Source organism: Eutrigla gurnardus, assembly GCF_963514095.1.
Source record: "Eutrigla gurnardus genome assembly, chromosome: 21".
Classification (NCBI taxonomy): domain Eukaryota; kingdom Metazoa; phylum Chordata; class Actinopteri; order Perciformes; family Triglidae; genus Eutrigla; species Eutrigla gurnardus.
This window is the reverse complement of record NC_139932.1, coordinates 17,946,505-17,971,290: the sequence shown is the minus strand read 5'-3', so window position 1 is coordinate 17,971,290 and position 24,786 is coordinate 17,946,505. Positions and strand designations below refer to the sequence as shown.

The 24,786-nt window shown below is 42.5% G+C and overlaps 2 protein-coding genes across 2 annotated transcripts in view; one reads left to right on the top strand and one right to left on the bottom strand.

The window, feature by feature from the left end:
- The window catches only part of slc41a2b (solute carrier family 41 member 2b), a 30,327-nt gene extending 8,589 nt beyond the window's left edge, over positions 1-21,738 (bottom strand). The window contains exons 1-10 of the mRNA XM_084039181.1: positions 21,615-21,738; positions 19,708-20,382; positions 18,289-18,396; positions 17,102-17,173; positions 16,336-16,480; positions 16,041-16,187; positions 11,062-11,209; positions 9,286-9,365; positions 2,967-3,098; positions 2,379-2,527 (exon numbers count right to left, since the gene is read on the bottom strand). Coding sequence (XP_083895307.1) covers positions 2,379-2,527; positions 2,967-3,098; positions 9,286-9,365; positions 11,062-11,209; positions 16,041-16,187; positions 16,336-16,480; positions 17,102-17,173; positions 18,289-18,396; positions 19,708-20,259 — 1,533 coding nt within the window. The 5' untranslated portion in view covers positions 20,260-20,382; positions 21,615-21,738. The remainder of the gene's footprint in view (positions 1-2,378; positions 2,528-2,966; positions 3,099-9,285; positions 9,366-11,061; positions 11,210-16,040; positions 16,188-16,335; positions 16,481-17,101; positions 17,174-18,288; positions 18,397-19,707; positions 20,383-21,614) is intronic.
- Positions 21,739-22,417: 679 nt separating this feature from the next.
- Positions 22,418-24,740, top strand: nopchap1 (NOP protein chaperone 1). Its single transcript, XM_084039185.1, has 4 exons — positions 22,418-22,540; positions 23,702-23,776; positions 23,969-24,102; positions 24,197-24,740. The coding sequence occupies exons 1-4, from the start codon at positions 22,480-22,482 to the stop codon at positions 24,380-24,382; spliced, it is 456 nt and encodes a 151-aa protein (XP_083895311.1). The 5' UTR covers positions 22,418-22,479; the 3' UTR covers positions 24,383-24,740.
- Positions 24,741-24,786: the final 46 nt, after the last annotated feature.

Genomic DNA, 24,786 nt, shown 5'->3' with positions numbered 1-24,786 from the left:
CCGCTTATCACCGCCATTAACAGAAACAGACTGTTATGGTGCTTTTTTGTCACATTATTAAACTCCACTGTTCCACCGCCACATCTTTTTTTTTTTTGCCAAATTGTGTCCATGACGGGAGAGAGAGGAAATCTGAAACTACAATTTAAAAAGCTCTGCAAATATAAGAATCTCTGATGGATGTGAAAAAAGTCAAATTCAAGCACTTTCCAAGTATTTCAAGGTGCCTTTCCATGCTTTTCCAGCCCCTTCCAGCTGTGGTAAACTCCATATTTGTACCAATCCAATGGTCAGTATTCAGTCTACTTATTCTGTCACTTGTTCATCACATTAAATGAGATGTTATTGTCCTCTAAACAACCAACATGATGTTTGGAGACAGCTTTTTACAGAAGGACCACAAATGAAAGGAAAACTAATTCCACTAACAGATCCACAGAAATATAATCACCAACTATCTTCATCATCTGTTCATCATCAAAAGTCATTTTTCATAAAGAAATGTCACAAAATGCTGTTTTCAGTCCCTCAAATATGGAGATCTTCTTTTCTCTGTTCTATCATAGATGTCATCACATACAACACACATTTCAAGACCTTTATTCTAAATCCAAGCACTTTCCAAACCTTGGAAACGACACACTACAGGCTTTCAAGGGCATTTTCAAGGATTTCCAGCACCCGTACCAACCCCTGTGTTAAGATGTTTAAAATGCGGGTCATGTGTGTGAATTAAACATTTATATATTTTGCTCCAGGTTACCACGGGAACACTAGATGAAACTGAAGTGAATCCAGCTTTTTAAGATATGCAGCACAGCGGGATCTTTTGACTGAGAAGCGTAACGAACGCTGCCGTCGATCATTAAAGACTGAACCGAGACTCTTTGATTCCTCTCTTTTACCCCAAACATGCTAAACAATCCATTCCCTAAAATAAATGTTGCCGCCGAGGGTCGGGGATTATAAATTCACGGCGACATGATGAGAGAAGTGGCATTTTTATTACCATCATAAGTGCCTGAGTGTGAGTGTAGAAGTTAGAAAGGCATATATATATATATATATATATATATATATATATATATATATATATATATGTATATATATATATAGTCCTTGTCATTTACTTTCAGCTGATTTAGAGGCTTCCAGGTTTTCATCTTTACATGTTGAAGATGAACCACAGACGGAAAAGCAAACCCACAATGTTAAAAATATATCAGGGCCGATTATTACTAATCTAGGAGACGGATAACAGATATTAAAAAAAGTAAGAAAGTAAAAAATAAAAAAGTTCAGCTATCAGCAGCCGTATTATGAAGTTGAAGAAACAAATAAATAAATAAAACATTCCCTACAGAAACTAAATAAAGATCAGAGAGTAGTGACTCTAATGTGCAACGCCAAATAAAAACTATTAAAAGTGAATAAAAACTGCTTTATTTATAAAATGTGTTGTGCTGATTTCCAGCATTAATCCATATTGTTGAATTAAAGAAGGGCTCCAGATTGAATACGTCATTAAGAAAAAACGCATTCAGCCTAATAATAAATAACAATAACTCCCCGACAAAGCTATTCCATTATTATGGCTTCGTATTTGATCTTTAAAATCCATTTTATTGATTATATATGTTTGTAAATGTTCTAAATAAAGTTTCTTCTATTCTAGAAATCACTAAATAACCCCTCTAACAACCTTCCACAGCGACACAGATCACCAAACACAAAGAAGAATCTGTGAATGCCTCCGCCATGCGGTGTGTTGCCTGTAAAGCGACGCTGTGTTTAAGGTTCTTAAAGCCGATCGATAGATTGATCGGCTCTCTCTCCACAGCGAGTTGTAGATATGAACTCCGCGGGTCTCTACCGTTTGATAATCCATCTGGGACGGCGAGCCCTTTAAAGCAGCTCTTCTGGCTGCCGGCTTAATTGATTTGGAAAGTTTCCAAGGTCCCGGCGGCCCGGGATTACGTCCTAATGTTCCACGTCTGCACTCAAACATTAACGGGGAGCCTTAAATAAAAAAGGAGGCCTTCGAGCAAAGCAATACACAAAAAACACAACTAAATTCTTAAAAATTCCAGATGTTAACGCGCATCCCGCTGCACTTGAAGGAAGTTCATTTAACAAGTCGTACCTTCGTAATTATCTCAGAAGCAAACGTCTTGGTTCTGAATATTAATGTGCAGCTCGTGCAGATACAAAAGTTAACTTAAAAGGTCATAATGTAAACTCAGTATGACTGATTATGTTGAGCGATGAAGATTAAACATCTTCACAAATAACACTCGGAAACAACCCTTTTCCTTTTTGGAGGTTTTAGGCCTGTAAAGCTCCCGACCAATCAGAGCAAGGCGTCGCTGTGAGCTCACCTGTAGCATGGCGGCCGCCAAGTAGACGGACATGAAGATGGGCGTGAGGGTGGTGTGTCCGCTCTTCATCAGGTGGATGGTGTAGAGGAAGATCAGGTGACCGGGGATTACCAGCAGGAGGAGCACCTGAGCAGAGCGATGATTGGCTCCTGAGAAAATATGAAAAAGAAAAAAAATTCTCAAATTGACACCAACTTATTTTCTTTCTTTATTATTTCTTCTCAATAAAGCGAAATATTTTTTTTTAATAATTCCTCGGGTTATCTTTTGGTCATTTCATTTTCCTTTCAGAAAAAACTATTAAAAAAAAGATTGATTTTAATTTTATAGTACAAAAATTAAGCGACCTTGGGTTTCATGAAAGGTGCTATATTTTTATTTTGTATAGTTATTATTATTTAATTTTTCTCCCTGTCATTTTTTAATTTTTAAAATTTTATTTCATTATTATTATTTTATTAATTTTTTACATTGGATGGATTTTGTTTTTCTATTTTGTACATGTGATGATGTATGTGAAAGGTGTAAAAACTAAATGAATGTATGAATGAATGAATAAACAAGCGTAACCTTCAGTGGAGGACTGACCTGAACCCCAGAACGTGCGGCATGGGTAGTAGCAGCCTTTGGCCTCGTCGGGAACCTCGCCGGGAGCACAGTGGAAGTGCAGGTGAGTGGAGATCCGGCTGGACTGGATCGCCACCAGGTTACCGCCGATTCCTGGAGAAGACGATGGGGCAATTAATACGGCTATTAAGGATCTTATTTTTCTCCCCAGAAAAAAAGAAAAAGGTTTTCAAGGTTCCCAACATTTCCAACTAATTCATTCTCATATACAGGGTTCTTACACCTTTTCCAAAGTCAAATTCAAGCACTTTCCAAGCATTTCAAGGTGCATTTCCATGCTTTTGGAGCACCTTCCAGCTGTGGTAAACTCCATGTTTGTATCCAATACAGAATGTCATCACACAGACCATACATTTCAAGCTTTTTCAAGCACTTCATTCTAAATCAAGGAATTCCAGCACCCTGTCATTCTCAGAATGTCTCCCAGAAAGTTCCCCTTCTCTGTCATCTGCATGTGTTTTATTCTGCAGGAGGGAGATAGATATGATATATGATGACATATAGATATTTCTGCAGTCTTACGCTTCTTGAGCTGATCGTGCTGAATTTCTGTTATCGAGACGATCGTGAACATCGTCACACGAGTGAATTGAAAAAGCCGCCAGACTTTTATCTTTCATCGCTGCGTCGCGTCTCTACGGGCCTCTAAAAAAAAAAAAAGATTTCTTTGACATCGTTTTAAGCAGATGAAGCGTTTAAGTTTTTCACAGCCGCAACATTTTTCCCCGAGACGGTGAACAAGGTAACACACACACACACACACACACACACACACACACACACACACACACACACACACACACACAACACACAACACACAACACACACACACACACACAGAGATATATCAATAACAGAAGCTGTATTTAGCCTTCATGTCTCTTCAGAAGCGTAGAAAGAGACGTTTCGAGGTGAACACGTGTGAACACTCTGGTGGCTTCAGCTAATTATACGTTTGAAGAAAAGGACAATTACATGTATATTTAGCGGCCGTCTGTGTTTTATTCCCCTCTGGTTTTAGGGAGTGTTTTTTTTTATATTTTAAAGCCCTCTGGAGGTAAATATTCTATTGTGCTAAATAAATAGAATTGAACGTGAATTCCCGGATGTTGAACGTTCTGTGTACTGAAGTAGTCCATCTTATGTTGGTAAATACTATATAATAATACTAACAATAACCTTATGATATAGAACCTTTAAAAACAACAGTTTACAAAGTGCTTCTGAGGTAAATAAACACACACATGGGTCTATAGACAAATACAACAGAGCAGAGCAGCAGAAACCAACGTGTTTCAGAGTTAAGAAAAGGTAAAAAGTCAATTAAATATAAATAAATAAAATAAAAATAAGATTAAAAAGTTAGAAATTAAAAAGTTAAAACGGGCGACATCACATAAAAGCAAGTCTATATGTATAATATATATAATATAATATATGATATTCTGCTGGCAAAATATTACTCAAGGAAATAAAAAAGGGAGATTTTCTGTTTGTGAAGCATTAAAAAATAATCTAAAAAATAACAATTTTCCCTGTTTTAATATAATTTGCTTCATTTAAATTATTATTGTTAGTACATGAACCAGCCATGCTCTCACATGTAGGCTACTATAATTAACTAATTCATTTAATTTATTATATTTAGTTTTTTGCAACCAGAGATATAAACCTATATTAAACATTGAAGGTTTTTGTTTCTGTGGTTTGAAGATCTCTACTTCCTTTCCCCGCTGCTCTGTGATGATTACGATGCATCGCCGTGGTTACCAACGAAGCCCACAGATGCAGCTGCTCGTTAGGGAACAGCGGTATTCCTAGAAAGTCAGAGCTGTCAGAAAAGCTGGAGGAGGTTTTGTCGCCGGAGGCGGCCGGCGGGTGAACGGACCCTCCGTACCGGGCGTTCGATTCCCGGAGGTTTGAGTTCTTTAAACTGTAGAATCAGCAGCAGGATGTTTGTCTCCGACTCTCTCCTCCCGTTATGGTGGAGTGTATTAAATGAGACGCTGCCACCACCTCGGGGTGACGTCCATTTAATTCAATCCATCGCGGCTCATTGTCGGCCCCGCTGACATTTTATTGGAGCGCCGCCGGCCTGTAAACAGATATAACTTCGCTCTGAACCCGTCTGTCACCGCCGGCTTCACACTCCAAACTCAATATGCCATTGATCTGATGTGGGTCTTTAAAGGGGAGCGGCTCATTATTAATGGGGGATAGACCCGGCGAGGGAAGGCTGTGTTTGTCATGTGACCGGCGTGGTTTAATTTGATTCATATTTATATTCATGAATGTGTAGGATATAAATCACTGTGATCTCGTGTCACAACATCTGCTGTATTTAGCCGTATGTTCACGACACGTGGATTTACAACGCGGAGGAAGTGAGAAACGGCGTGGAGACGCATCCTGATGCACCCGGCTGTTTGTTCGCCATTAAACTGGTCCAAGAGTGTCAGCATGAATGTCCTTTTTCTAGTAATAACAGAACAGAAAGAATAAATAAAAACACAAGTAGGGAGAGGAGTATGGTTGTTAAAGTTAACGTTATTCTTCTTTTCAATGATTAATAACGGGGGTTCAATAAACCCTTTTAGGAGTATTTTAGACTCACATGTTCCCTAAACGTGTCCTATTCTGGGCTGAATCCTCATTTTCATTCATTCATCATCTCCAGACACACATTTGAGGGACGACACCGTCTGTGTTTGTTCAGACCTCGCGGTCCGCCGAAAATAAGGCCAGAAATAAACGGCAAACATCCAGTCCGCTCCGAGTTCATGGACGAGGGCCGTGGTTAGTTCACGTGTCTGTCATAACAGTAGGACAGACGAGCGCCTGTTGTCTAAGCTGGTAAAGTCAGCCGGAGGGGTGAAGTGAGGAGAACTCTCCAACGTGAGAATATTCAGTTAAAAACAGTTTTTCACTCAGTGTTCTCTGTGAAGTTTGTCTGGAAGTGACGAGCGCTGCACTGGGATCTGATTTAAAAATAAAAAAAACTGCATTTTAAATACTACTCTTCTTGTCAGCAACCGCTCATCTGGTAACTTGGGAGGCAATTTGGCCTCGTGTGCTCCGATTAGTTTGGCATGAAGTTCACACAGCAGTCATGATTCCGTTTTAATGAACACTCAACGCTGGCTTTCTGCTGCTGGACTTCCTCACCAGTGTGTGTTTGGAAGGAGGAGATAATGGGAGTAACAGGCCCACCAGCCGTTCTCTAATTCATGCCAACGTGAAGATTTGCAAAAAGTCACGAATAAATATTTGGAAAAGTCAAGAGAAAACTGGTAGATTTGGTGTAATTGGGTCTAATTTTAAAGCGTTGTCCCGTTTGGCCAGATGTTAAATTATCCGCTTAAAAAAATAACAAATAAAGCGAAACAGAACTATTTACTGCATCCTCCGAGTTCAATCGACACCTCTTAAAAAAAAACACGTCTCAACAAAAACTCAACACTAGAAACCTCCATGAAAGTGGGATTTCCTGCGGCTGTGTTTGTTTTAGCGAGATGTAGCTAATAAACGCTTTAGTAAGCGCTACTTATGCCTCCATTAGTACAGAATGCTAATGAGTGATGTGCCGTCGGCTTTTCCCCAGCAGACGTTTAGTTAGCAACAACATTGACATGATGTTCGGGGAACATTTCCTGCTTGTGAAAAAAAGTCAGGATTCAGGGAAACTCAAAATGGAGAAATGAAAGCGTTAACGACGAGCACGTTAAAGTGTCGGAGCGAACCAATCACAGACCTTCTGCTGATCACGTGTTTAACACTTTAAACGTTCACGCCGATGCTTTATAACTGATCATATACAAATAAACAAGACTTTTTCACTCTTCCGTTTAGCTTTACGGCCTTTCGCACCATTAACAGCTGCGTTAGCGCCATCTGCTGGACAGACTCGTGTCCCGCCTATTCGTCGCCATGGCAACAGAAATATTCCTGAACGTCGTCAGCCACAATTTAAAACATTATTTATACCCGTCCTTTTCCGAGACACGTGAAAATATCTATCTTAGTTTTAAATCATCCAGTCGGCGACGTTTACAAATAAAATTCATGCGGATATTTTGGAGTCGAGACACAAAAAAGTAAAAGTAGAATGATTGTGCTCTGGTTTTGACTTTTAGTCCTTGAGGGGGTTGGGGGGGTGAACGTAGACCAGCAGGGGGGGCAGAGGTAGAGCGAAGGAGGTTTTCGGGGGCAATCTGGCTTATTCAGGTCACTGGGTCCGACAGGAGGACGGAGGACGAGGAGGTCTGGGCTACAGCGAGGCTACGTGAGGGACTGCAGGGGGTCCGGCTCCTCACAGCCGGGTCGCTCTGCCCCCGAGGTCTGTCTGTCTGTCTGTCTGTCTGTCTGCCTGCCTGTCTGTCTGCTCCGGGTTTAAATCCCGGTTTGTTTATCGACACCAGGACTCAGGAGGGACACGGACAGGAGAGGAAAGTGAACTCCTCGCTGGAAGTGAGACGTTAAAACGGCTTTATCTTAAAAACAAACATCATGTGACGAGATGACCAGCGGAGATTAAAGGACTGCCGTGTCTGGAGTGGAAAAACGGCAGGAGACGGTGGTTAACATGCGATATCTGCAGCTTCAGAAAGCCTTTCATTAGGACACCTGCACCGTTTCTGATACACTGAAGCAGCATTTAAATGTGTCATTTAAACAGCCAGCGTTCTCCTGCAGGGGGGGGATTACATAGAATGATGTATAAAGAAGAATTAATGGAGGTCAGTGTGGTGAAAAAGGAGGGTTTCTCCCTCCGTCTTTCATTTAACCCGTCTTTTCTTATCACGCTCTGCACATCTCCATTTTTTAATGGAGTGTCTTTGCTGTGGTTTCTCCGTTCATCCCTCGGTGCATTTTTAAATCAGCAGACCCCGCCCCATGAATGAAACCTTCCCTACAGACAAAATAAAACATCTCCGCCCTCGCACAACCAGACAGTCCATTCCCAGGATTTCTTTTTGTGGCCGGGGAAACGTCTCGACGGAAAACCAATTAGAGCCCCCCCCCCCTCCAAAAAGAGAAAAGGCACTCCATCTCGTTAAACGCCCGTCGTTAATGCGGTTTAATTAAAAGCTTATCTCTGGTTGTGGCGCTGCCAGGGCCGGTGAGCGGCGGCGGGATGGGTTTTTATGGCGTTTGAGACAGACGGACTGTGGATGTCTCATTAGGGAACTTATTTACGCCGGTAGCACTCGGAGTCTGTATTTAGTAACCGTGGTGGTGGTGGGGGGGGGGGGGGGGACTGTTGACTGAGGCTCTTCTTCTTCTTTGTTTGCACGGCGGCGTACATTCGGAGACAAATGGAGCGCGGCGCGTCATCCATCTCGTGTAGAAACACTTTGTCTGAATGTGACCTCCGAGGGGTCAAAGACGGCATTCATTGGGAAACGGAGACGAATAAACGAGATAAACAAACAACCGACAGAATCTCTCTGTTTCACTGAACTTCCAACAGCTGGTTGGCGTCCGCCGTACTCAATAAAACTGATGATAATTAGAAGAGAATGTGGTAATTTACTTCACAAACACTTCTAGAAAACAGATTTAAGTGAATATGTCTGACCTGATGAAGGCTCTTTGACATAATTATGCACAAATTATGCAAAAAAAACATTTTCCTTCACGATTCTGACGTAGCGCTACCAGTGTATTAAAAACAATTTATATTATATCATTTGACGTTTTCACCATCCCAAACAATAATTTCCACCGTCCTGAAGTCAACCTTTTCTAAATGTCATTTATTTGATTATTTGTCGTCTTGACCTGCTTTTAATGTGTGATTTGTCTATTGATTGTCTATTTTAACGGTATTTTAAACTGTGAAGCAGCTTTGAGTACTACAGAAACCACTGACCTATCATGATAATAATAATATTTTCCATTATAAAACAGACTTGAACTCCCCACTCGACTTGGATAATTCCAGGTCCTTCTGGAGCCGCGTTGAGAGAAGATTGTTTTTGCCTATGGAACATACACGTAAGCAAGAATCCGTAAACAAAAGGATCATTTTCACCCGAGTTACAAACAAGTCCTGCATTTAAATGACCACGTAAACAAGCAACCTTCCCACTAGTGCAGAAAAACAAGGATGTAAACAGAAGAGAAGGGGATCATCATCCAGCTCCAACCAAACAGGGCTTTGAGACGACATATTAAATCGTTCAGCCCAGATTCTCCTTATCTACCGGCGGCCCCCGAGGGCCAAAGCAATTGTGATTCGCACAGTGACACCTCGCAGCAGCAAAACGCCGTGACTCACCGTTGATCACCGGGGTGTAGACCACGATCCCGGCCAGGTTCGGATCCGACACCGTTTTGTCCAGGATGAGCCCCCCGATGCTGCAGACAACAAAATCACATCATTACAGGTTCTGTACAAAAAAATACAAGCATTTTCATCATCTGTTCATCATCAAAAGTCATTTTTCGTGCAGAAATGTCAGAAAATGCCGTTTTCAGTTTCTTTTCTCTGTTCTATCATAGATGTAATCACATACAACACACATTTCAAGACCTTTATTCTAAATCCAAGCACTTTCCAAACCTTGAAAACACCACACTATAGGATTTCCAGGGCGTTCTCAAGGATTTCCAGCACCCGTACCAACATCTGGTGTTAAGAGTTTCAGGCGACAGGATGTTTAAAATGCGGGTCATGTGTGGGAATTAAACATTTATATATTTTGCTTCAGGTTACCACGGGATCATGAAATTCATCTGGGGAAGTGTTTTCAAGGATTTCCAGCACCCGTACCAACCCTGTCATTAACATGGCGTGTGTAAAACGATAAAGCTGCCTTAATGGTGAAAACTCGGAGAGTAGGAGCTGGTGGTGTCCAGAGAAATGTGGCTTCATCTGCACCCCAGTATTGAGCGGCGAGCGACAGCATCATTCTCTTCCTTCTGGCTGCATTAGTGAGTAAAGGCCGCCAGGCTCAAGGGGACCCGAGGGTGCATGTGCTCGGGTGCTGCAATTTGTTTAGGGGATGAGTCATCGGGCAAACCAGACACCGGGACTCGCTAGAGGCAGAGGAGCTGTTCTTTCCCCTTTAAATGTCCACACACACACACACACACACACACACACACACAGACACACACACACACACACACAGACACACACACACACACACACACACACACACACAGACACACACACACACACAGACACACACACACACACACAGACACACACACACACACACACACACACACACACACACACACAGACACACACACACACACACACACACACACACACACACACACACACACACACACACACACACACAGACACAGACACACACAGACACACACACACACACACACAGACACACACGGACACACACACACACACAGACACACACAGACACACAGAGACACACACACACACAGACACACACAGACACACACACACACACAGACACACACAGACACACACGGACACGGACACACACAGACACACACAGACAGACACACACGGACACACACACACACACAGACACACACACACGGACACACACACACACACAGACACACACACACACAGACACACACACACACACACACAGACACACACACACACACACACAGACACACACACACACACACACACACACACAGACACACACACACACACAGACACACACACACACACACAGACACACACACACACACACACACACACACACACACACACACACACACACACACACACACACACACACACACAGACACAGACACACACAGACACACACACACACACACACAGACACACACGGACACACACACACACACAGACACACACAGACACACAGAGACACACACACACACAGACACACACAGACACACACACACACACAGACACACACAGACACACACGGACACGGACACACACAGACACACACAGACAGACACACACGGACACACACACACACACAGACACACACACACACAGACACACACACACACACACACACAGACACACACAGACACACACACACACACAGACACACAGACACACACACACACACACCTGCTGATGACCATGGCGGTGATGACCGGCTCCCATCCGGAGTACAGCAGGGTGCGGCTGGCCGGGTGCTTGGAGGAGATGACGATCCACAGAGGAGTCAGACACATGAAGAAGGCGCAGACCAGCGACGACACATACGGGTATGTATCTGGAAGAAACACACGTACAATTAAACTGGATATCCCAGCATGCACTGGGGCTACTCTACCTTCAAATCATGGTATATTACGCTTTCAATGGGCTACATTTAAATCGGAGACTGAATCAGGGTTCCTCCACCTTCTCCAAAGTCAAATTCAAGCATTTCAAGGTGCATTTCCATGCTTTTCCAGCACCTTCCAGCTGTGGTAAACTCCATCTTTGTACCAATCCAATGGTCAGTATTCAGTCTACTTATTATGTCACTTGTTCATCACATTAAATGAGATGTTATTGTCCTCTAAACAACCAACATGATGTTTGGAGACAGCTTTTTACAGAAGGACCACAAATGAAAGGAAAACTAATTCCACTAACAGATCCACAGAAATATAATCACCAACTATTTTCATCATCTGTTCATCATCAAAAGTCATTTTTCATAAAGAAATGTCACAAAATGCTGTTTTCAGTCCCTCAAATATGGAGATCTTCTTTTCTCTGTTCTATCATAGATGTCATCACATACAACACACATTTCAAGACCTTTATTCTACATCCAAGCACTTTTCACACCTTGAAAGCCCCACACTAAAATGCTAAAAGTGTTTTCAAGGATTTCCAGCACCGTACCAACCATGCTGTATGTGTTCATTCTTTGAATATCTAACATATGACACCTTTAAAGAAAAGTAGTGAGGAAAATAAATTAGTTTTAAATGTGTGGCAGCGCAGAGAAAAGTTCTTCCAACTTTCTCTCTTCTAACTGTACCTCTTTGTTCGGAACTACAATCCTCCACGACTACTTTTAAAGGAAGTAATTAGAGGAAAAGCACCTGCTTTTAGAGCCACCGCCAGATGTTTCCAGCAGGATCCTGGTCCAGGCACTAAATAACTGTCATTAGGGAAACAGTCCTAGATTTATTATCTCTTGTAGTCTGGAAACTAGAGAAACGGCCCAATATTCAGGGTTTTAAAACCCTTTGAGTTTATTAAATGCAAGGCTGGTAAAGGAGGGCCAGGTCTGAGAGGGGAGCCCGGTCCCTGATCAGCCCACGCTGGTATTGATGGGGAATCTGACACCCGAGTTCACAGAGTGAGCCGGCTATCAGCTGAGGTGGTCTCCGGGTTAAACTGTTCACATGAACCTCTGACACGCTGAGAATCAACGCCGCCGCCGCAATTAAACCAGACAACAAACTGATATCCCTTCATCATTTAGTGTAAACCGTCTGGAAACCAAACCGTCTCAGAGTCTCTCCTTTAGCTGAGGTGGTAAGAAACAATGATCACATCAGACGGAGAGTTTCAGAGCTTTATGATGACCGATGATAAAAAAAACAAACTAGTATGAGTTTCCAAATGTAAAAACGGGGAGCGTGAAGGAAACGACATCTGAAAGCAGCTTTCTAACTGATATTGTTTTGTATTTATTGCCCGTCTCACACCGTTGCAGAGTCGTCTCAGGATGCCAGGTTTCGGGAAGTCTCATTTATTTTTCTACACTTTTCTGCTCTTTGAAGGACATAAAAACAACAAAGATGAGTTAAAAACGAGATCAGGTTTGGGAGACGAATGGATTCAGCTGAGAGTTGCAATATGTTTTGGCGTGGCATCATTGTATCCATAAAAGGACACCAAGTGTAGACCTTTTATTATTTAAGCTATTAATTAATTGCAAATGCAAGTTAAACCTTTTGGTAACAATTGCTCCTTCGGTTCACTAGATGGCGCTGTTTTTTTTGGTGTGGTTTTAGGTAAAGTCAGCATGATTGGCTGTGAAAACTTTCTTATTAGATAAAATAGATGTTGACAAATGCATAATTTGACATCTAAAACATGTAATAAATCATAATATATGTTATCGCAATACTCAGAATACCGTAAAAATGTTTAAAAATCGCAACAAGATCATATCGGGAGTTAAGTGTCTTGATAATATCGTATCGTTGGGCCTCTCAACTCCAGAAAACATCCAGTTCTTTGATTAAAAAAATTAATAAATTAAAAAATGCACACGCCTGTTTCCATAGAGACGCATGTTAACTATGATTCCTGAAACATTTTTGGTAAGAAAAATCCGATCATTAAGCTTAAAGCTAAATTAATCAATATAGTTGTTATTAGCTCATCTCTTAACAGCTGCTGTTTTAGTACCTTTCAGCTTATTGTTTTGGTTCTACAGTCCACGACTTTACTGTTTTGGTTCAGTCTTACGGCTCTCATCTTTTTTTTTTTAATTCCTTTGCCCTTTTCTCCAAAGGCTGGTAGCTGAGGCTCATGGGTAATAGATAGCCCATCCACCGTGTAACCCCCATAGGAAAAAAACACGACTTTCTCAGGAACAAAAGCAGAAGTATTAAACCCGACGGCCATAAAACACATCTAATACATCGTTAAGTAACCCCGGAGACTTGTGTTTCTATTTCGGGAAACACTGAGGACATCACGGAAAGAAAACGACCAGAAACCACTCCCACTCCGCAATGCAATATGGTATTTATGGTTGAAAATTGCTACTTTAAAGTTGTCTGTTAACTCTATTAACACACAAACTTTTAATGCAGACGTTTAGCTCCCGGAGCTGCTTTCTGCTTTTCTGGCATCTTATTTCAGACGCAGCCTTCTGCCAGTTTATGGCCGTGCGTAATGATGTGGTGAATAAAAAAAATACTAAAAATACATCGAGGATAACGCCGTCTCTCCTTTTTTGTTGTGGGCAATTTGTCATAATAGATGGACTCGTAGGCATGAAATGCAGCTGGTTTCTACGTATTTGAGTCGAGACCCAACGCTGATTTATTTATCAAAGTCAATAACGGCCACATCTTTCCCCGTTTAGCCTCCTTCGGTGATTCTGCCCTGATGTGGCCCGGCGTTGCCACGTACCGTGGGCATGCTCGGCAACTTTAACTGGTAACCTGGTTCCTTAGTGTTTCATGCTCTCATTATCCCAGGGTTCCTACACCTTTTCCAAAGTCAAATTCAAGGAATTCAAGGTGCATTTCCATGCTTTTCCAGCACCTTCCAGCTGTGGTAAACTCCATATTTGTATCAATCCAATGGTCAGTATTCAGTCTACTTATTATGTCACTTGTTCATCACATTAAATGAGATGTTATTGTCCTCTAAACAACCAACATGATGTTTGGAGACAGCTTTTTACAGAAGGACCACAAATGAAAGGAAAACTAATTCCACTAACAGATCCACAGAAATATAATCACCAACTATTTTCATCATCTGTTCATCATCAAAAGTCATTTTTCATAAAGAAATGTCAGAAAATGCTGTTTTCAGTCCCTCAAATATAGAGGTCTTCTTTTCTCTGTTCTATCATAGATGTCATCACATACAACACACATTTCAAGACCTTTAGTCTACATCCAAGCACTTTTCAAACCTTGAAAACTCCACACTAAAATTCAAGTGTTTTCAAGGATTTCCAGCACCTGTACCGACCCTGTTGACTGGAAGCACTTTATAATAAACCTGACCGGGGCTCCACTTTCAGCCTCTTTTCTTTAGCATTAATTAGCATTAATTTCTCCTCTGTGTAGATAATCATCGGTTTAATCCGGTAAACTGACCATTAGTTCGAGTTCAGTGGAAAAGTGTCGGCGTGGCTCGAGAACAACGGGGCCACTGTCCTCGCCGCTCGGCCCCTCGCCACCGAAATGTGACATCTGAAAGTGTGTTGAAGGCATTGAGCTCACGGTGCCAAACTGTTCCTTTCACTGTGGTGCAGCATCCATGTCGTTAAAAACGAGTCCATCCGGGCCGAGTTAACGAGAGACTCTTTCCAGAAAGGAAACGCCGTCTACGGGATCGAGTGATGCCAGGCGGCGCGACGAAGGTCACGGTGACACGAATTAAACGTGATGGCCTGTTCTGTGAGTGGAGAGCGGCGCTGCTGCAGCGTGAGGCAGGAGGGACCTCTAGTGGCCGACTGAGGGAAGTGTTCCCCTCCAAAGCAAAGACTCAAGGCTAATAACCATAGTTCAAATTACAGTAGAGCCTTGAAAGACTCCCTTAAGGTTCCCCAAATATAAACATGTTTCGCTCATTGCATTTTCCAAACATCCGTCTCCACTAATTCACACAGTTCTGTGTTTATTCCTGCTGCGGCTGCACATAATCCTAGATTTACGAGGACACCTGAACTCCTCGCAGAGAGAGGGAGCTGAGAGCTGATTAAAAACAAGTTACGGAGGCTAAATAATGCTTTTTTTTGTTAAGTGATGAACAAACTCCCCAGAAAGCCACTGTGTAATTCAAAGCCTATAATGATATCTATGAGAGAGACAAAGGACCAAATTAACCTTTTTCCCCCTTATTTTAAAGATATTACTTTTTTCCTCCCACATATTAAAACGTTATTCTCAGAAAACATGTGGGGAATGTTTCTGAATGTTAGAAAAAAAAAATAAGAAATCTTATTGAAACACAAACCAGGGGGGGGTTTGTAGAAATAATTTTAATTAAATGCGGTGATCATTGATGCTGCACCGAACCGCCTGCTAAGATATTTATTGCATTCCATTCCATTATATTTTGAATTTGTAGTTCCAAATGTTGTGTTTTCCTTAATATTTCCACCATAAATTGGTGAATAAAAATGAACCACAACAGAGGAAATGAATTGTTTGATCCTGACATAACGACACCTGACGAACATCGACCACCTAACGATATCCTGCATGTCCATAGACTGTGGGAGGAAGTCGTGTACCTGGATTTGAACCCCTCAGTGCTAACCGCTACGCCACCGTGCCCCTGCACCAGACGTCTCAGCAAACAGACAATCATATCAGACCCACGCAGCGCCGCTGATCACCTACCCAGGCACTTGTAGAGGCCCTGGCTGATCCCGGCCAGGATCGCCAGGGTGATGAGGTCACCGAAACTGGCGGCGATGGGCGTGGCTACGTTGTCCGGGTTGATGCCCGTCTTCTTCGAGCCCACGATGACGCCGACCATGATGAAACCTGAGCGTGACACAAAAATACCAGGTTTTTTTTTTTTTACAAATATTGTTGCACAATTAGACATAAGTGACCCAGCGTCTCCACGGCGACAGTTTATTTTAGACTGTGGTGCTCAGCTGTCACAGTGTGCGTGTGTGTGTGTGCTTACCCTGCAGCAGGGAGGCTATGAAGGCCGTGGCCACGCTGCTGGAGCAGAGCAGCACGGCGTGGCTCATCTGGAACTTCCCTTCGGGGATCCAGCCGAGAACCACGGCGGCTACGGCGGCCAGGAAACCCACCACGGTGGCCTGGACCTGGAGGGGGGGGGGGGAGTGATTATGAGATCAGCAGGAAGGTCGGTCACGTTCCTCGTACTCATGGAAATCCTGTACTTGACATCGTGTCCAGGTGGATGTGTTTACGACCCGTTACGTAACACCTGCTGATGTGTGCGTTGTTACGTAACGGACAGACGGCTGTTCATCCGTCTCTGGGTAGATGATTGATGGAGAATGTTCTCTGACTTCACAGACAAGAGATCATAAAACAGCCTGAACACCTTCACGGACTCAACCGATAACAAGCTAGTGCTGATGTGGAGGACTGAACCTGCCGTTAGAATGAATAAATAAATACTTAAATGACCCAATAAATTAAATAATGTCCATGGTGTTACATGAATATCATGGATATGAGGTCTGTCATTTATTTGATTAATTACTTCTTTTTTTATTTTCATATTTCATTATTTAAATATTGTTTACATTTATTTCAGTTTAATTCATTTCCCTACATATTTTTGTCCCTTTTTAATTAATTTATATTAAAATAAGATAAATTAATATTTTTAAAAATAGTTGATTAATTCAAACAGTCAAACTGTTAATGGATTCTTGATGAAGAAAAGGAAATCATGGTTGTGTGTGGTTGATTACCTGCTTCAGTGCCAGGTTGCCTATGATTAGATTCCACTTCTCTATGGGAGAATCCATCTTGCCCACGTTCACCTGTGTTTTCAGAATGAAGAAAACAAATATTAACTTATATTCGACATGCCAGAGCTGCTTTATAAACTCCAAATGATCATGAACTTAACAAGGTGTTTAGTGATTCACTTCCACACAGAGTTATGAGAGACATTTAGATCAGATTAAAGTGTTAAAAACACCAACGTCACCCAAGCTTACCGAGGTCTGCAAGGTCAAATTATTGTTTTTGTCTCTGAAGAGAACACTAATAACGGCTTGGGTTCCCCGTTGCTAAGGCCCGTTGCTAAGGCCCGTCGGACGGCGACGTAAAGTAACGGAAATATTCTAAATACAGAAGACGCTAAGAGATTTATTCAGGTGTCTGATGGAGCGTTGATGATCTACTGGAGGTGAAGTACCTCATACGAACCCCCCTCCCCAAAAGGAGAGCGGGAACACAAAGTCAAATAGTTCCGTGTTGACGCAGCACTGTGGTGAATGTGGAGTCTGTATGCTGAGAGCCAACAGGAAGAAAAAACAAACAGAGACTATTTGCTCTTCTTCTTCTTCTGCTGCTGCTGAGTTTGAGACGTGGACACGCCGAGCGATATCTGCTGATCAACCGTGTACACGACTTGTAACCACGCGCAAATTTTACGAGGTGGTTTTACAGGATGTAACGCCGCTGTTAGGGGTTTACGATCCTCCACCTCTCTCTACAGGAAGTCACTCTGCCTCCATCAGCAGATTCCTCCACTAATTCCTATTCCGCAAACCTTCCCACACCAAAAATGTATTCAAGATGCTCCGAAATTATTCAACACAAATTCACTGTCAAGCCGAGGCGGCTGCTCCGAGGTCAGCGTCTCCCGCTAAGCATGTCGTGTTCTGTGGAGATCAGATACCACCACAAAAACAAAAGAAAAGAAAATGATGCAACGCCACACAAACAAACACACAATGACATCATTATCGAGACGAGGACGTGTGTTGGACTCCAGCCATCCAATTACAACCAAGTGGTGTCATAAAATTAAACACGACTACTCCTCGGGAACCGTTGTCCATGTCACTCATTCATCCATGTATGTATGTATGTTTGTATACGTTACATAATATATGGTGTTTATATAATAAGTGTGTGTTCGTCTCACCGCCGTCGACAGTCTGGAGGCCAGCGTCATCTCCAGGTTTCCCTTGAGGCCGAGCAGCGCCGGGACCAGGATGAAGATCTCCGTGATGTACTGGAACGCCTCCCAGTGCTACGGGGGGGGGGGGGGGGGGATCAGAATCAGTTTAAATGTACGTTGTATTTACATTACTTTCACTGTCTTTATAGCCATCAGACTCGAACTGAAGCCGCCGTCTACGCTCTTTTTCTGACAGCTTTTTACTTTTCCTCTCTACATGCCAAAACAAATATCTGCACTTCCTCCTCACATTTTCATAAACAGGCTTGTTACTTTAGTTTTAATGCATTTAAGGGGAATTAGTGATCCTTTTATTTGTTATTTATTTATTTATAATATGACGTGAGATTCAGAGATTCACGTCCTTCATACTTTTTACTCGTCTTGAATCAGTATTTGTACTTTTACCAGATTACTTTTTGAACACAAGTGTGAGTACTTCTACTTTTGACGGTTTATAATGCACACAACCACTGAAACATGATGAATATGTGCTGAAGGTCTTCCACGCTTAAGGTGTCACGTAAAAGAAAAATAGCAACAAAAAAATTGGCTTTGCAAATGTTTGACGAGGAAGGAAATGCATCCAGCATGTTTGTTTCTCAGAGACACACCAGTCCAACTGGTTGTTTGGTGGTTTGTTTTGAGCCGGCAGCCTTTGGCTGTACTTTAAAGTAAACCTACACATGTTCAGAGTTTAGCAGGATTGTGTGCATTGTGCCATTTTTATTATTTTATGTGTTTACATCAGAGGAAGCATAAATACAGCAAAATGTCGCCACAGGAAACCACTTTCTTACACAACCCTTTCATCAGTGAGCTCAACCACTACTGTGTTTCACCCGTAAGTAACTTAACAGGCATTTGTTTACATGCAAATCTTTAGAGTGCTACTTCTGTAGCTCACAGTTACATTTTAGGGGAGGCGTCCTGGTGGCCACGGGCGTTATGATGTAATCTCACCGTCCCCGGTTTGAACCTTTGTTGTTCACTAACTAGCTAGAAGACAAAGAAGAAGAAGACGAAGAAGAAGAAGGGATGTCGTTGTCCACTGTTTTCCTGAGCTGTGATGAATGTTTGTGCAGTCACCTTCAGTGTTATCTCCAAATAATCTTGTTTACAACCTGTCTGACTGTAAACAAGCCAACAGCTGATTATTGATTATGTTGTTTTGACCCTTCAGACTGGTCTCTGGTGATGACACCGTGTCCCCACATCGCAGTAATGACCTTGCTGAGTACAGTTTCTATCATAGCTAATGGAAACCATGAACCTCAGATGTAATAAATCAGACTTAGCCTTTAATGCCCCCCCCTCCCCATCTTGAGCTCAAACAATGCTGCTTGTGGTTTGAATAATAGTCACATTGTTAGCCCAGCTTACCTGCACAATGTCCAGCACCATTCCAGCTGACACGGTCCCAAATCCGGCTAACAGGAAAGGCAGCAGGATCTGCAGCGCCATGGCCAGCGGCGACTCCTTGGGCATATTCTGCACGGCCGACCTCGGCCCTTCCTCCTCGTCGGCTTCGTCCTCCCCGTCCGCCTCGTCCCCGGAGAGCCTCCTCTCCGCCAGCATGGGCTCCGCTTCGGAGTAGCCTCCATCGCCGCAGTCCGATAAGGTCACGGAGGACCGGGAGGCCCGGTCCAGGAGCCGCCGGCCCTCCACGTGCGACGTCTCCTGCCTGTAGCCGTTCTGGAGCGAGCCGCTGCCGCCGGCCTCGGGTTTGGCACCGAGGTCCACCATGGAGAGCCGCTCCTCCTGGAGCTTGGTATAACCGGTGGGAACCATGGTCTGGAACAGAGAGGCGATCCGGCCGGAGGAAATGGGTTTCAGAGAGAGAGAGCTCCACCCACCGCCTGCTCCGCTCATACGCACCGACAGGCTAGAGCCCAGGGAATCCCCGATGGCTCCTCCCAGACTCTGGATGCTCATGATGGGCCACAGGGTGTCTCATCTCCCTGTCATCCGGTCGGTGTGATGAATGATGTACAGTTGTGGTGGTTTAGACCGGCTCAGGTGCACCCTCCATGGTGGAAGGTGGCTTTGATCATCAGCCTGAAGACAAATCAGGACAGAGAACAGGCGGTGAGAAACATCGTTATGAAGATGAAGACTGAACATGATCCATAACCTCAGGCTCCAAATGTAGAACAGCTGGTTTTGTTTTAATTTACAAACCAGCTTTAAAGGGAACCTTCACACCGACATCAGTGACAGGATTCATTTTTTAATTTGCATTGTTTAACGGTAAATAAACAAATACACAACAACAAAACAAACATACAACAAAAACCAAAAGTAAAAGAACATAAAATATATATATTTTTTTGTGGAAAAACCATCCAATAATCTCATATCTCTAAAAATAAATATTGAGTTATTTTATATATATTCTAATTTATTATTATTATTATTTATTATTTATTTTTTTTACAAAAAGGCTCTATTTTTTTCTAGTTGACAGCAAGTTAGATAAAGAAAATCCAACATGATCGACTTATTGCGTGCGGTTTTTTTTTGGGGGGGGGGGGACGATGTAGGATTTTATCGTGTATCGTGATAAAATCCCGAGACCGGAAGTTGAATTAAACGTGCATGCGTCATACTGGTAGCTACATGTTTTTATCTTAATTGTTGTGACACGATACTTTAAATACAATGTAATTGAATTCATAAAGACTATACAGCTGCCCACATCTCACAATGCCGTTAGTGAAAATGTAATTTCTCTGGATTTTAATGAGAATAATACAAATAAATAATGTCTCGGTCTAAGATGTCTTGATGTAAAAATAGCAGGACATATTGATCACCATCACGTTGAAAGGATCAAATATTCATAGAAATCCTGCACGTCATGATAAACTGTTGTTACGTGGTTGACAGAGAGATTGGAAATAAAAAAGTTGCATTCCCCCACCGTGTTACGTCGGAAAAACCACAGGTAATAGTTCGCCCACCTTGTCGCGTGCAGTATAACTGCTCGTGCCTGTCTCACCACCTGTCTGTCTCACTCTCTGTATAGTACACTTCACGTCGGCGCTTTCGTTCGTCGGCTAATTTATTCACAAGCTCGCCGAACACGGAAATAACTGCCCTTAGCTAACTGTCCCGGTTAAGCTAACGTTAGCGCTACCGTAAGCTAGCCGCGGACAAATCAAAACAGTAGGAAGAACGTCGCCGCCGTTTGCTTCTGCGTTCACCGGAAGAAGACGGTTAAATGTTAGCTTTGCGGAGACAACAGCATTAAAAACTACTTTTTTTACTACGTCTTTACGTTAAGTTACCTTTCAGTGGATGAGGGGGGGGGACGGAGACGTTTCATCCAGGAGATGGGAGTCTTCTTTCTTGACAGTCCGCCAGAGAGGCAGCCAGCCAGGGAGCCGCGTCACGGCGCCACCAAAGATCCTCTATGAGCGACGCGATGGACCACTCCCTTTAGAAATGGCGGGCGGACAAATTTGGTATTAAGTAGATGCAATTTCCCACATTCTGGTGCATTCTGCCATGTTTTTAGAAGATGTCTCTTCCGTAATAAATCTGTTTCTGATTCCGATTCTAAAATATTGACTTATTATCTCAATTTTTTTTTCGAGAAATCTCAAAATAAGGAGAAAAAAACATTTAGAAACAGAAGATACACAGCATGCAAAAATGTAGTTTTTCGTCATTAATGACTTTTTTTTTTGGCACTTTATATTATTTCTGATGGAAGTGATTTAAATTAAATGAAACATTAAATCATCCGCAAATGATCTCACGGCTTCAGGATTCAAAAGACAAACTCATGGTGTCCAAGATTCCAAAACAAAGTGGGAGTGAGATGTCTTGATCACAGATACCACCTTTTTTTTCTAGCCAGGACAAAAAGTGCCCAATCATACAGATATGTTGATTCTACACATTATGATACTTGGATTATCTGTCAAAAAACATGATATTAACGATACTTTATAATGTATTTGTTTATTAACTAGTTCGACTTTAGAGCCAACTTCACGGTCTAATTTCCCCCCGAAGTCCTCCGGACCAGCAGAGGGCGCTCTATGAACCATCACTTTAACATATTCCTCCGCCTGTGACCCGGATGTTGGTCTCACCAGCAACACAGTCGCATGTCGATGTCCAAACATTAGCCGCGTTGCCTTCGAAATGGACTTAAACGTGAAGAAAACGAGTTCCCAGGCTTTGCTGTCGTGTGGGAACGGAGCAGGTTTGAATTATTGTATTAACGGTTATTGCGTTGGAAGGAAACGGTGCGAGTTTGAATGAATAAAAGACGACACACTAAAAGAAAAAGTAAAAAGTTAGCGAGCTATCGTTTAGCTCCGCGATTCAATGGATATTCATTATTTTAATATGTTAATAATGTTATATTACAGGTAATAATCTGTTTACAAACTCTGGAAGTGTTTTTTTGACAAGCTAAATATTCCCAAAAGCTCTGAAATTATAATTCATAGCTCTGAAGGAAAGTTGCTAATGTCATAAATACGTTATAAGTAATATTAAAGAATTATATGTATATCATTTTAGTTGGACATAAAACTACCGGATATTTGTACATGTTTACATCACGCCAAACTTTAAAGAAGAGTAATTTAGTTACCGTAATAATAATGAATTTACACAACAAATGTATGAAATCTATCTATGATGATAAAATATGTTTTAGCTGAAATTAAATGAATGTTATTGAATAATCAGCCCGCTTTAAGTAGACAGGGTTCAGAGGTAACATGATTTTCGACGTTTTAAGGTTCTGAAAAGTGAAGCCAAGCCTAAAGTGCCTTTAAACTGTCATTCTCTCTGCTGGCCACCAGGGGGCGACTCCTCTCTGGTTGTATAGAAGTCTATGAGAAAATGGTCCTACTTCTCTCTGCTGGCCACCAGGGGGCGACTCCTCTCTGGTTGTATAGAAGTCTATGAGAAAATGGTCCTACTTCTCTCTGCTGGCCACCAGGGGGCGACTCCTCTCTGGTTGTATAGAAGTCTATGAGAAAATGGTCCTACTTCTCTCTTGATGTATTATCTCAGTAAACATTGTAAACATGAGTTTATGGTCTCAATCTCTAGTTTCAAGTCTTCTTCAATCCAGCATGATGTTCATTTAGTACATTATGGTCCATTTAGAGTCCACCAGACCAGAAAGCAGGGGATGCTTTAGGGGGCGGGGCTTATCTACTGATTGACAGGTCCATTTAGAGTCCACCAGACAAGAAAGCAGGGGATGCTTTAGGGGGCGGGGCTTACCAGCTGATTGACAGGTCGCTACCACACCAGCAACGCTAATTAGTTGCTAAGTTGACTTTAACACTTAGCTGTAAAGTTGTTGTTGTTCCCTCGTCGTGAGCTCGTTGGTTTGTGCCGGCAGGTTTCAGCGAGACACTTCTCCTCAAGCCGAAGGCCGGCGGATCTCTGCAGACGGAGCGAGTCCCGAGAAGCAGCGGTGAGACCAAACGACACATGTTGCTAGTTGTTATAGAAGTTATTTGCAGCAAAACTTCCAGTTTTTAGGTCACTTAAAATGGACCATTTGTAAAACAGAAAACTGACTTTTGGGCTTCTAACGGTTGATACACCATTTATTTAACAATTCTCATATTATTAATATTTTATTATTATGCCTTTTGTGATACAGTGTTGGAGCGGCTGCACAGCTTCCTGCCTCAAATGGCCGACGCCAACGAGAAGCTGAAGAAGCAGATGGACGACGCTCCCGCCGGAAGCTTCGACATAGAGAGCGTCGGGGAGGCGGAGCGGGTGATCGAGATGGTGAGACGCGAACCGTGCGTTCGAAACTCTTAACCTTTTGGTTGTTATAACGTGATTGGTGGTTTGAGCCTCGCGTGTTCCTCTCGTCCTGCAGGACGTAGCGCTGGTGGAACTCGGTGACTCGGACTCTGAATATGAAGAGGAGGAGACTTCGGGCTCCGACGAGGAATCGGACTCGTGCGAGGAGAACGAGATCACGGAGCAGAACCTCGTGTTGCCTGGAGACAAAGGCAAGAAGAAGAAAGCCATCATCCAGGTTCTCCATCAGCAGGCGGAGTAGAGGAACGATGAACAACAGACTGTTTTCTCTGTCGTCTGAGGCGACGCGGACTAAAGCGACCAAACCTCAGACGTGGAGGGATTCAAACCCACGTCCGACACGGAGACGGTGGACAGGAAGAGATGCAGATCTTCCTAAACAGAATCATTTCTTTTGTACATTTTAAAAAAAAGGTGCCTTCGGAGTCAGAACACAGACTGAGATTAAGGAGCTGCACCATATCGGAACAAAACTGCAATATTTTTTTTTCTTGCAATATATAAAAAAAATAAATAAAGGAATTTTCACACACAATTTTGTACATTTTAAAGCAGCATGAAAGCAAAATTAACAATGTCCGTGTTTCTAGACAGGTCAGGTGTCATTTATATTTATATATAAATATATATTTATATATATATTTA

Bases quoted from the DNA above. Each gene is read 5' to 3' on its own strand.
- nopchap1 (XM_084039185.1), top strand. From the start codon at position 22,480: ATGGACTTAAACGTGAAGAAAACGAGTTCCCAGGCTTTGCTGTCGTGT. The intron at 22,541-23,701 runs GTTTGAATTATT...TTGTGCCGGCAG, and splicing joins GTCGTGTGGGAACGGAGCAG to GTTTCAGCGAGACACTTCTC. The intron at 24,103-24,196 runs GTGAGACGCGAA...CTCGTCCTGCAG, and splicing joins CGGAGCGGGTGATCGAGATG to GACGTAGCGCTGGTGGAACT.